Source organism: Neolamprologus multifasciatus, chromosome 8, assembly GCF_963576455.1.
Source record: "Neolamprologus multifasciatus chromosome 8, fNeoMul1.2, whole genome shotgun sequence".
Taxonomy (NCBI): domain Eukaryota; kingdom Metazoa; phylum Chordata; class Actinopteri; order Cichliformes; family Cichlidae; genus Neolamprologus; species Neolamprologus multifasciatus.
In genome coordinates, this window is record NC_140446.1 from 20,770,777 (window position 1) to 20,784,023 (window position 13,247).

Genomic DNA, 13,247 nt, shown 5'->3' on the forward strand with positions numbered 1-13,247 from the left:
TTAGGTGTGACCACAGCATTACTCATTTATCGGTGGAAGGCCTGCTGTGAAAACCTCATCATATTCATTCTTGGAATTGGCACAACACTTGATTAGTTAAAAGCGCCGTGGATCAGGATGTAGGACTGGGAATTAAACCTCGTCGGTGGGAAAGAGATGTACGTGCTTTCTCCCTGTGAGTAACCAATGCTAAATAATTAACAGCGAGATACACGTTAGAGTGTTTTACATAATCCTGATATTACGCAACAGAAGGGCCCTACAATCTAGTCACTCTCAAATATTCATTTACAAGGCAAACAGTGCCCACCTTTCCATGAAAAGAGACAAGCAGACACTCAGTGAGGCTTGGCTGATGGTAATGACAAGGCGTGACATGAAGGACGCCCGCCAAAGTAATATGGAAATGGAGGCTCGCCGTTTCCCCCGAAACAGACAGATACTAAGAGCAGGTGTAAACAACAGCTTTCTACTCCACTCGGTGAGTTTCCGGAGGATGTGGAAGCAGTACCACTGTAGTTATGCACTGCGCTGTCATCGTGGAGAGCCCACATCTGCATTCTGCACAAATCCCCTCACTCTCACTCAGCGGGGGCTTGTAACTGTTCAGCATCCTGTGTTTAACATGCTCTCCATGTATCACTCTCCCAAATGAGTCGGCGATAATTCTGTCCTCCAGAGAAACTCGAGCAAAGATAAGAAAAGAAAGAGCAACAAAAAAGAGAAACAAAAACTGCCTTGCTCCTGGGAGGAAAACTCATAAAATCTCAACAATGACGAACTCGGTGTAATTGACATTTATGACACATTTTGCTTTTATGATTATCATCATCATCAACCCGATTACTTTAGAATGCCTCGATCCAAACAAGCCCAGCCTTGATCTCAGCTTATACTACACAGCGAGTGCGGTTGATGAATTTTGAATTCAACCTGAGGCTGGCCATATCAATGTAACATAAAGTTTAGAAGCACCTAATATATCTTTTCCAGACTTTCAGCAATATATAGAACGCAGTGCGAAGGTCTTAAGCAATCCCTAACGTCTTCATATTTTGCTCCCAATGAGGCAGACTTTTCTGTTTCTTTTTAAAGTGGTCTTGAGCAACCGTTTGAGACTTTCAGCACTCAAAGTTGTGCTTTGGATAACTACAATACTACCATAGGCTGTTTTTTCAAACAGCCTATGGTAGCTGGGATTGGCTGTAGGCTAAATGGAATAACTTGAAGAGAATGGATCGAGAGAGGCACCAGCAGTTTGTTGCAAAAACTAAAAACCTATTAGCCAAAAACTTGGTATATGTTGGCATGGTGTGCAGTGTGTCCATACAAAATTTTGAGGAAACTGGAAAAAGGCCAAAAGTAGCAGACACTTAAAAAAAAAAAGACTATCTACAGCAGGGGTCTCAAACTCCAGTCCTCGAAGGCCGGTGTCCTGAAACTTTTCCATGTGTCCCTGCTGCAACACACCTGAATAAAATTAGCAGGTCATTAGCAAGACTCCATAGCACCTGACTGCATGCTGAGGTGGCAATTCAGCCATTTGATTCATGTTACAGCAGCTCATGAGTGAATGAACATGGTGCCTGATCTACAGCATGAACAGTATCCAAAAGAAACAAATCCAGGAATCCAAAAGAGCAAAAATCCAACAAAGATCTGACATAGCTAGCCCTTCAGTTCATCCATCTACTTCACTGAAGCCTCATCAGAAATAGTCTCTATCCAATGATGTTTGTCAAGAAGGGTATGAGGTATGCCAAATTATACAAGAACTAGACTGAAAGTCTCTTACAACAGGTCTCGTGGAGTGATGAATCCAAGTTTGGTTCAAATCACCATCAACATGTACAGGGTTGGTAGGGAGAGACATAAAGCAGTGAGCATCATGGTTTGGGAATGCATTTCAGCCAGAGGTGTTTGTTTCTTGTCACAACTGATGAATTATGAGTGCAGAAAAGCACCATCAGATTTCAATCCACCATGCAATACCATCTGGAAAGTGTCAGACTTCCAACAGCTTCATTTTTGAGCATGAGGATGATCTCAAACACGCTGCCAAATATGGACTTTTAAGCTTGTTAGAATTGTACAAACTGTTTTCCTTATATACCATTTTCCCATGGATGTTTGCAGATGTTCCTTGCATAAAGATAAAGAAATGTGTGTGTGTCTCAAGACTTTTGCATAGTACCATTGCTTAAAAGCTGGGGGAAGGGAGCTAAGGCTTGTTTCAGACAGAGAGCAGTGAGGGGCTGCCACTGTTTGATAAATAAGCATCATTTTGAACTGTGACTCATGCAAACAGTTCACAAATAAAAATATGGAAATGAGCATAAAAGTCCTCCTTAAGTTTGGTGGAAAAAGCCTACTTTTATCTTAGCGGGCTGTGACAGTCTGTCAGCATTTTTACTTCTTGAGAGGATAAAGACTAAAGCTGCATTTTAAAGTGTAACTTGACCCCCAGCTCTGAGCCAAACACCACCCAGTTTTGAAAAATCCTCAAAAGTTTGCAAGAGCAGGGAGAGGAGCTGTGGATGTGTGAGGCCGGGGGGTACTCAGGGGCCACAGAAAAATGGAGCGTGACATAAAACAGCACATACTTTCTAATGATTTTTCCTCTCCTGAATCTCCCCCATGCTAAATCTAAAGGGGATATTTAGTGTGGTGAAGGACCACGGTGTGGAATTAAATTGTGCCATTAGCTCCAGCCCCTGTAATGGCCAAAGTCAGAGCTCACTCGCTCTGGCTCTCTCTTCCTCTCAGGTATCAATAGAGTGATCTAACATCTCTAAATAAATAAAACCACTAAGTAGAAGGTTAGCAAAATGTGGAAGCCCCCTATTGATGATAATTTTATATTTGCATATGCAAAATGAAAGTACTTTCACTAAATTCCACTTAAGACCAGTGTATGGAGAAGGTGTGCCAGCCAATCCGGATTAGAGTGCATTGCCAGGTTACCATGTTTAAATAAGTTTGACAGAAATGTCAATATTGACATCGGCACTGAAATGTTTCAGTTGTTGGTACTTCTACCCGCTACCTCATTTCCCAAGGGGTCACCACAGTGAATAGATCTGCATGACTTGGCACAGATTTGTTTTACACAGGATGCCCTTTCTGACAAAATCCTCCCATTTATCCTGCACCACCCTCTCAGACTGTGTTTGCAATTCCTCCTGGTGTCAGACTGGGGATCTTCTGCATGCAAGGCGAATGTATTAACCAGTACACCGTGGAGCCACCCACTGAAATGCTTCAGGTACACTTTTATAGCTGTGAACTAACCTCCTAAAACCAAAAACTGTCACATCTTTGAACTCATTGTTTGACAGAATTTTTTTTAATTTTGCACCAGCTTTAAATATGCTTTGATGTGAATTTTGCTTCCTGAAAATATAAACTTTGGATGGAATATTCTTGGCAAAGGAAACAGGCAAGTTCAATATGCAAACATATGTCCCTTAAAATGCTGGTCCTGCCCCTGAGTACTGAATAACTCTAACAGATACAAAAGATTTAACTGACCTCATTAAAATAAATAAATAAACCTTTTTATTACATTCAGGACACTTTATAGTGAACATGTTTTTACTCTGTGAAGCCAGGTATGTGTGTATTTTAATGGCATATTTTAAAATAAAAGAAACTGGCAGTGCTCTCACACCCAGAGATAAGCAGCAGCCTTCTTGCAAAGTCAAACACCAATCGCGCTGATTTCGGCCACTGCATGGACTCCACATAACAAAACTTATGATCATTTCAGATGAAAGTGAATGGGCTGCAAATAATAAAATACTGAAGATCTCAATTTCTGCCCCCCAGTTTCCTCATACTAGCCTGCTTCCAGCAGGGGGTGCTAAATAAAGTAAAACAAACAGGAGGGGCAGCAGCTCATAAACACATAGCTGTGGGCGCTGTGATCATGTTTTCAATATTTGAATATCTTAACGGCAGGACTGTACTATGCCACTTAAGAGTAAACCATCTAAATCTAATTCACCCTTCAGTTTCTTCCGAGGCACAGAAAACCCTTTCGACTGAAAGAAGTCTGCCTCAACCTTCGAGGACAGGGCTTGATTTAGCTATAAATGAATGACTAATTACAGACTGCAGCCGAAATCAAGCATGGGTTTTATTTGTAAGTTTTGCAGGAATGAATACTCAGCTCTGTAGCTCTTCTGCACCAGAGTTAGAAACAAATGCAAATCGAAATAGATGCAACCCCTGTGTGTACGGATTGCCCCGATTTGATTCTTTGCAAGAACAAGATTGCCACGCTCCCTACTTTTAATTTTGTAAACATGAGCTAGCTAGCTAGCCATTCTGTCTTCCTGTGTTTGACAGTGTCAGCTTGTTGGTTAAAAGAAAGCTACGCAAACCTAAGTGACAGCTTTCCCTCTGTCAGAATATTAACCTGTAGCCACCAACAACCTGTGTCACCGGTGCTGACAAGTTAGCTCACAGAAGTTGGCTAGCCGGCAGAGCTAAAGCAGCTAAAGGCAGTCAGTTACCTTCAGTGAGTCCGCTGAATGTCCGGTGTTTTGCCTTGAGAAAGATATTCTCACTCTGAGCCATAACACCCGCTTGGTTAAACCGTCTCCAGAGCAAACTGGCAGGTCCGAGTGGGATGGTTATGTAGCTGTTATGTTTCTCAGCTGTTCCTGCGGCTAGCTAAACCCGAGACTCTCGGCGATCGACTAAACAGCCTATTTGTGAGTGTGTATGTGATCGTCACTGCAGCGGCCCCCAGTGTGAATACCAGTTAAGGCAAGTATAAGCGAAAAAAAAAAAAGTCAGTTTAACAGGTTTTCCCGCAAACTTTTAAACCAGATACAAGCTTCATGCTTACTGTTTAACTAGTTTCAACGACAAGAAAGAGAATTATGCTATCGTTTTAGCCACAACTCATCGTTTATAAATCAGAAAACAAAAGGGGGAAAAATCGATCAACACTGGAAGTCCCAGGCTTTTCTAAGCCCACGTCAGCCAAGTGGAAGCTAAATTGGCTAGTCTTTTAGCATCAATTCATATGTAAATTAGGTTGTTACTTGAGGAGTGGGGGAGTGGGGGTGTGTGAATGATTGCTGATTTCTAACTACCAACTGCCTCTTTGTTAGTGTGTGGGGGTGGGGAGCTGCTAAAAGCTGTGAACTTCCTTTCCTGTTGAGGTCAATGAAATTGTCCTCTTGCGGGGTCTACTAGGCTGCTGCTCAGCAAACCTGTGAAACCCACAGTATAACCCTAACCCTGCAGTATATAGCAAGTAAACCTGACAAGTTTGGGATCAAGTTTTGGGTGGCTAACTGCCAACTGCCTCTTTGTTAGTGTGTGGGGGTGGGGAGCTGCTAAAAGCTGTGAACTTCCTTTCCTGTTGAGGTCAATGAAATTGTCCTCTTGCGGGGTCTACTAGGCTGCTGCTCAGCAAACCTGTGAAACCCACAGTATAACCCTAACCCTGCAGTATATAGCAAGTAAACCTGACAAGTTTGGGATCAAGTTTTGGGTGGCTAACTGCCAACTGCCTCTTTGTTAGTGTGTGGGGGTGGGGAGCTGCTAAAAGCTGTGAACTTCCTTTCCTGTTGAGGTCAATGAAATTGTCCTCTTGCGGGGTCTACTAGGCTGCTGCTCAGCAAACCTGTGAAACCCACAGTATAACCCTAACCCTGCAGTATATAGCAAGTAAACCTGACAAGTTTGGGATCAAGTTTTGGGTGGCTTGCGACCTAAAATCCAAGTACATTTGCAATGTCTTCCCATATCTTGGCAAGGGAGGTACATTTGCAAGAGAGTTGGCTCACTCTCATATGGCTGGGAAGAAGGCAAGAAAAGAACAGTTGCTTTGGACACAACCCTCCACAACTTTTTTGTTTGTTGTTTTTTTTGTACTGTTTTTATCAATAAATCTCAGCAACAAAGGAAATACACCCATGTGTGTTGATTTCTCCCTAAGATGGCAAACAGAAACACAAGTTTCCTTGTGGGTTAGGGTTAGGCTAACCCTAACCCTAGGGTTAGGCTAACCCTAACCCCTAACCCTAACGGCTCAGCACCACCTTATTTACATAACAAAAGCAGCAGTTCACAGTTCAGTCCAGGATATTAGCTAAAAGATTACCAGCCATTTGGCTGGTTGGTGGGTTTTAAACGTAGAAAAGCCAAATGGCTGCTCTCTGGGAGTTCCTGTGTCAAGTCATCAAACATTCGCATCTTCTTCCGATAGACTTTTACAAACCAAACATCTGCATCGTCCACACCATTACGTGTTTTAGCTGTGTGTGAGAATGGCAAAATAAGAAACCACACGAAAGAAGAACCTTGGACAGAGGATAGAGTCTTTCAGAACCACGGAGAGAGCCACGTACACCCGTCCTCCTCACTGCGCTGATTGTCTGCATGCTTTAACACTAGCTGAATAAGGGCAAATCAAAGATTTTTTCTTGCTCGCCAGACAGTTTGAATACATCGAAGGTCCTTTAGAAATCGTATTTTTAACCAGAAAATGAATCATCAGAGGCGACAGAGGGGCTTGCATGTGGAAATATATTCGATTTTTATGATTTTTCATTGCACCTAACCTATAATGAAGGCAGTTTTCACTTGAAACAGCATCTGTTTGTGGTGAAAAAGAATTGCATTTGAAGAACTTACACAATCTAGTAAGAAACAAGTAATGGATGGATATTTTTTTATTTTCATGTCTGGGTATCGGCTTTATCCATCTCCTGTGTCAGTAATTGGTAAAGTTATTAATTCGTTCATCCATTAATTAGTCATATTCATTCATTCATTCATTCATTCATTCATTCATTCATTCATTCATTCATTCAAATATATTGGAGTATCTAACTCATTTTTCAGCCACCTTCCCCAATCAAAGTTAAACCCCTAAACCTTCATCTAACAGCAGTATCTTCCGCACATAGACATAAACAAAAAACTTCCCAAAATGATCCCACATCCCCTCACACATGATCCACGAACCAAAGCAAACACTACATTTGCATCCACTGATGCCATGTTCGGTCAGGTCCATACACATCTAAATGAGAACATGTGTTTAAAATAATATATAAAAGATAGATAGATAGATAGATAGATAGATAGATAGATAGATAGATAGATAGATAGATAGATAGATAGAAGAAAATTACTTTGTGTTGCGCTTTGAGCGCCACAAAGAAAAGACTGAGAAACTCACTCTACAAGAGTCCGGGTGGATTAATATCCCTACAAGCCAAAACATTCATAACTTTATTTTTGTTTTGTGTTGATTTTTGTTTGTTTGTTTGTTTGTTTGGAGGGGGGGGGGATCTCTGTTTTTTGGTAAATTATTGAATTTTCCCTTTTCCCGAAACAAATTCTCAGATTTCTCTTGTTTCGCCTGGTTTATTGATACAAATTGTGAGGATTATGCTCTGAGGCAGACAAATACGTACATTTTTCTTTTTTAAAAAATGTCATTTTATATTTTTCTATTCCGAGCACCTTTGGCAAAAACCACAAGAGTGAGACATTTGCCTGTGGTGGAATATCACTCGTTACGGGGTTGTGTCTCTTGGTTATGGTCTTGATGGGCCAGATTGCTGTCTCCTATAGATGTCCCCTGGGATCTATAGGTGTTGTGTGGTTTTTTGTTTTTGTTGTTTCAAAATGTATCACCTGTTCTTAGAAGCTCTGCCAGCCGCTGCCTATTGTAACACATTAAGCTACTTGTGATTTCACGATTTCTCCAACAATGGCAACCTACGACTGGAAGTATTAAAAAAATGGGGCTCCCACGACTTTCCTCGCAGAGCGTAATAGTGATGTGCATAGACGCTTTTATCATAATATTTCACAATAAAGGCTCTCTCTCTCTCTCTCTCTCTCCCTCGGAGTCAGCCCTTGCAATCTCACTCCCTCCCCCTCCTCCCCTCCGTTTTGTGTGTGTGTGCACCAGGCTCTCCCACCCTCGGCTCTTCTATTCGCTCACTGCGCTCTCATCCTCGGTGTGGCTTGTGTCTCTGCCTACTCCCGTGCGTAAGTGCGCACAGACAGGGGAGTGGAGTGATGCACTCCCGAAAACGCAAAATCTGAGCCTGATAAAAAAGACAAAAACCTTTTGGGAAAGGCGTCTAAGTGCGCGCTCGCTGGAGAGGAGTTCAGTTAAGTCAAGTTTAATCCACATAGGGTTTTTTGTTTTGTTTGTTCTTTTTATTCCGCGCGTTTGTTTGTGGATAAAGATACGCAAGCAAATATGTTCATCAGCGCGGATATTTCTGGACTTTTCGGCATATCATGACCGTGCGCCCTGTCCCCTCTCTTCAGGTCTTTTCGTTTCCGCGCGAAGTTGAACGGAGGAGAGAGCACAATGAGAGGGAAACACTTTCTCCCCTGCTTCTTGTTGCTCAAACTTATGGCTCTCGTGTGCAAGGCTGGCGGGATTCCAGGAGCACTCGGGGGATTCGTAATGATCGCAACCTCGAACGGCTCCACGCCGGAGGAGAGCGTGTCCGAGCAGACCCCGCACACGGAGGAAAAGTGTCGGGGTTACTACGACGTGATGGGCCAGTATGACCCGCCGTTCATCTGCAAAACGGGCGTGTATTTGTACTGCTGCGGTACCTGTGGCTTCCGCTTCTGCTGCTCCATCAAGGAGTCGCGGCTCGACCAGGAAACCTGTACAAATTATGACACCCCGATGTGGATGAAGAGCGGGCAGACACCCTACAAGAAAACGAACAAGCCTCACGACAGCACCAAAGACAAGACGAACTTAATAGTTTACGTCATTTGTGGAGTAGTGGCGATTATGGCTCTTGTGGGGATTTTCACCAAGCTGGGGCTGGAAAAGGCGCACCGACCCCAGAGAGAGAATATGTATAGGTGGGTCTCTTTCTTTCTTGGTTTCTCTCTCTCTCTCTCTCTCTCTCTCTCTCTCTCTCTCTCTTCTATCTGTGTGTGTCTATCTCCCTCTTCCTCCCTCCCTCCCTCTCTGTCCGATTCTCTCGGTGCGCTTGTTTACAAAGAGACTTGCAGTAGTAGCCTACGCGCGCAATGATCTGGAGCGCGCAACGTGTGGACGTGTGCTTGTCGTCTTAACAGAGCACCCCACCACCACCACCACACACAACACACATAAATTTATGAAATTAAATTAAAGGAAAAACTCAAACCCTTGACCTCTTCATTAGGGTGGGGGTCTCCTTGTCTCCCTTTAGTGGAAAGACTTACTGCAAAGTTGACCACCTTTGTCTTATGACAAACCCCTTTCATCCCGATAAGAGTGCTCTTCTACAGGTTTGGGTCACTGAGTATCAAAATGATGTGTCTTAGGTTGTGATCTAGTCATAGCAAAGTCTAAGTGTCGAGAAGCCAGACCAATGTTGTCCACAAATTACAGGCTAGCTCATTTTGGTCTAGAGCAAAGACTTGGAGAGCGAAGAGCAAGCCAAGGCCAACATGCAAAAAGAACATCGAAGCTATTTTGGCTTCACGTGGTGGCCTTGGCATCACACTCAGTCTAAATTTTCCTTTAATTTGTCACCCCTCCGTGCCATAAAACATCATAGATGAACTTGTGCACGTTACACTTCACACACGTGGTTTCCGGGCAACAAGAGCAATGTATCGCATCTCCTGTTATTAAGAGTCTTTATGAACAGGAACCGATACCGCATATTCCTTCCACTCCAGTCTATCCATCTGTTGTGGCACAGCGTAACATTATGAGCTGCTCTCCTCTCATGTGAGGGGCGGAGGGGTGTCTTTCAGTAGAGTAAGGTGGCATTGCACTCCATTGTGTATCACTCTTGACCGGAGATCATTTGCTTGTTTTTACACCTTCATAGTGTTGCAATTCAGTAGGTGTGAGTGTATGGGCAATAATTACAGTAACAATAAGTAAATAAATAAAAGGGAACAACTGAAATGAAATCTTTTCCATTCATCGTGGAAACTAATTATTCTGGTCAGCTGCACCTCATAATGTGTGGTGCACCTCATAATGTGAGGTGCAGCTGAAACGACAGTGTGCACCGGTACAGCCTAACTGAATAATTCAATTAGCCATGTCATGCACAGTTCCTCATGTCTGCACTCCTCATCCATCTCTCTGTCTGACAGGGTCGTCGCCAATGTGCTGCAGGGCGGGTGTCCAGGTGAGCAGTATCGCGGGGAAGAGGCCCTAGGGATGCATTCGCAGCACTATGTCGCCAGGGCCACAAACATCCGTGAGTTTTTTTTCTCTTTTTTTCTTCTGGCAGTTCTGGACAGCTCATTATTGGTTGTTGTGAACTGTGTGTATAAGTTAAAGCAGCATATGGAGGTGTGGGTGGGGTGCGTATGCGTGTCAGCAAATACTTCTTTTTTTTAATATAAAAAAGCTGCTTATTTAAAGCGAGATTGAGTGGATGCCGGTTGGTGTCAGAGAGCCTCTGCGAAGTCATTCGGAGTGATGGAAGGATGTGAGAGTTTGGGATCAAGTGGGTCGTCGCAGCCTTGAAAGCAGCCTCGTATCTGGCCGATGGTGCAGAGTCGGAAAATCCATTAAAAAAAAAAAAGAAAAAAGAAAAAAGACACGACCATAAACGTTGAGAGAAAACGCACATCCCTGCAGGGCTTCTTCTGTGTTTTTTTGTTTTTGTTTCAAATGACAGCACTGGCTTTTGTTTTATCTCACACTGGCCAGATATCCATCCATTTCATAACAGCCTAGAAAGAGAATACCTCCCTGTCTTTTCAGCCGTTATTCACTGTTTTATTTTGGTTCATGCCCACATGATATAATGAGAGAAAGAGGCAAGTGGGAGTGTGTGTGTAAGAGGAAGTGGTGGTGGTTGTCTGTTTACATATGTGTGTGTGTGTGTGTGTGTGTAGGGAGGGTATAATACAAAGCGTATGAATGCCATCTATTTCTTCTGTGTCCCGTGGGCTGCTACAGTATCAAGCTTATTTGCTTTTAGAACATCGAAGATCAAAGAGATGAATGTGCACAAAACCCGCACATACGTACATAAATGCACGCAGGGCAGAGAGTACAGTAGATGACATATAACACATACAGGGACAGCACACAGCATTTGGGCTCACTTAAAAATTGCGTCACCTTTTTATGCCAAAACAAAATAACAAATCTAGTCTGGTGTTCAGCACAGAGACACAGAGTGACACAGAGTTCCCTCTGCCTCATTCTTATTATCTAGTTATACGCAAATGGCACCTTGTAGCATTATAACTGACTGGAAGCTGAAATCGTCACACATCCAGAAGCCTTGCCTTTTTGTGCATTTGCGTACATCTCCATACTTTTGTGAGTCCAGAAAGACAATTTATTCCATCAAATTTGACATTTACACTTGATTTCTAAAGTTCTTACAAAAGTAAAAAAGGAGCCTCCTCTAGCAGCCTAAACCTGTTGCAGCAGGACTAAGAGAGGGTGCAGAGTCAATCGAGTCAGCCGTAACTAGAAGCTTTATCAAAAAAGACAGTAGTTTCAAGTCCAATCTTAAAAGTGGAGAGGGTGTCTATTTCCCGAACCCAATCTGGGAGCTGGTTCCACAGCTCCCAGATTGGGTTCGGGAAGCTGGTCCCACATAAGAGAGGCCTGCCTCCTGTTCTACTTTCTAATACTCTAAGTAAACCAGCACACTGAGAGAGAAGAGCTCTATTGGGGTGATGCGGTACTATGAGTTGTTTAAGATAAAACGGTGCTTGATTATTATTGAACACAGAGACAGAAGTATCCATACATTCCTAATTCACTCCTTTCTCTTTACATCTTTAAACGCGTGACACGTCACGGTTACAAATGACTGCTAACGAATCAGGACGTCCGCATCAAAGGCAGCGGTCAGGGGATGCGAATGCATGCATCTGTTTGGGAGAATGAGATAAATGCGCAATCCTGCAACGACAGGGTGACATAACCCCACTCAGCGTGAAGCGCTACACCCACAGATGCCATCAACATCGTGATGAGAACACATCTCATAGAAAAATGTGTGGAGAAAGAATTAAAAAAAAAGGTTGCATTGATTTCTTTATTTAAAAAGAAAAGGGTCGTTTTTCGGGGGAGGGAGGTGGGAGTCCTAAAAGGGCTTCCATGAAAAGAGATGAATAACGCTTTCAGTAGGTGTCAGGGTCCACTGGAGTCCTTTTTTTCCTCTCTGTCCACACTGTGGGAGAGAAGAGATAGCTGGGTGGCCTATCACCTAAGTGGCCAGGAGGACACGGCTGTGAAATAGCGATTATTATTTGCAATGTGGAACCCGCTCCCCTTAACCTTCTAATCCTCTGGGTTGTGGGTAATCATGTGGAATGTTATTAACCTCCACGATCTGCCAGGATCCCCCCTCCCCCCCATACACACGACAACCACCTGATTGGTTTACGGACCCCTCCCTCAAACTTCCATAAGCATTGCAGTCGATTTATTAGGGTTACAGGAATGGAGGTGAATTAGGTATGGATTTACTCAACGTGTTATTCTTATTTAAATGATTAACAGAAGATAAATAGACTGAAAAAGGGCAAGGCGATTTATCATTACAAGTGTCACTGTGAATGTGAAGGACAGATGGGGTGAAGAAGGAGAAGAAGAAGAGGAAGACTGAAGAGAGTGGTAATTGCAATGTAAAGATAAGTACTCGGGTTAAAGGGAATGTCATGCACTCTGTGCACATGAAGCGAGTCTGCTCAAATATAGCGAAAGATTGTGCTGGAAAATCAATTTTAGTGCAAAAGCACTTATTGATTATAGCTTATGGCCAGATTGCCCTATTAATGGCATGATTGAACCTGGTCTGGCAGGTCTCCTTTGTTTATTTAACAGAAGAGAAATTCCTTTTTCCTGTGTGACAGCCAGAATGCCAGTTGTCTGTGAAGGAATCATCGATGACCGCCGCTGCTGTATCATTTATAAGGTTCAGTCTATTTGTTGACAGAGGAATATCCCACACAAGTGTGAAACACCCAGAATCAATCAGCAACACACAAGTCCGGGGTTTCTGTTTATTATGTCCACCCCCAATCCTGCATATTAAAAATGGAGATTGAGGTTGCTTCTTGAACCAGAACCCACCAACCTATAAATTACCCAGATGGGCAGGTTTGTTCACTTTTTTTCATCCCCCCGCGAAAAAACAAAAAAAATGGAGACTTTGTTTGAATCCTTAAAAGGCTCCTCTTTTAGCATCAAAGAGACAAAGAGGGGAGGGATGAGGAAAAAGAGGGGAAAATAAGGACAAGAAAGAGGAGAAAAC

At 43.1% G+C, this 13,247-nt stretch overlaps 2 protein-coding genes across 2 annotated transcripts in view; one reads left to right on the plus strand and one right to left on the minus strand.

Annotated features, from left to right (window-relative positions):
- The window catches only part of cpped1 (calcineurin-like phosphoesterase domain containing 1), a 54,765-nt gene extending 50,005 nt beyond the window's left edge, over positions 1 to 4,760 (minus strand). The window contains exon 1 of the mRNA XM_085170925.1: positions 4,518 to 4,760. Coding sequence (XP_085027051.1) covers positions 4,518 to 4,581 — 64 coding nt within the window. The 5' untranslated portion in view covers positions 4,582 to 4,760. The remainder of the gene's footprint in view (positions 1 to 4,517) is intronic.
- Positions 4,761 to 7,948: 3,188 nt separating this feature from the next.
- Positions 7,949 to 13,247, plus strand: part of shisa9a (shisa family member 9a) — a 71,595-nt gene continuing 66,296 nt past the window's right edge. The window contains exons 1-2 of the mRNA XM_085170924.1: positions 7,949 to 8,871; positions 10,111 to 10,217. Coding sequence (XP_085027050.1) covers positions 8,357 to 8,871; positions 10,111 to 10,217 — 622 coding nt within the window. The 5' untranslated portion in view covers positions 7,949 to 8,356. The remainder of the gene's footprint in view (positions 8,872 to 10,110; positions 10,218 to 13,247) is intronic.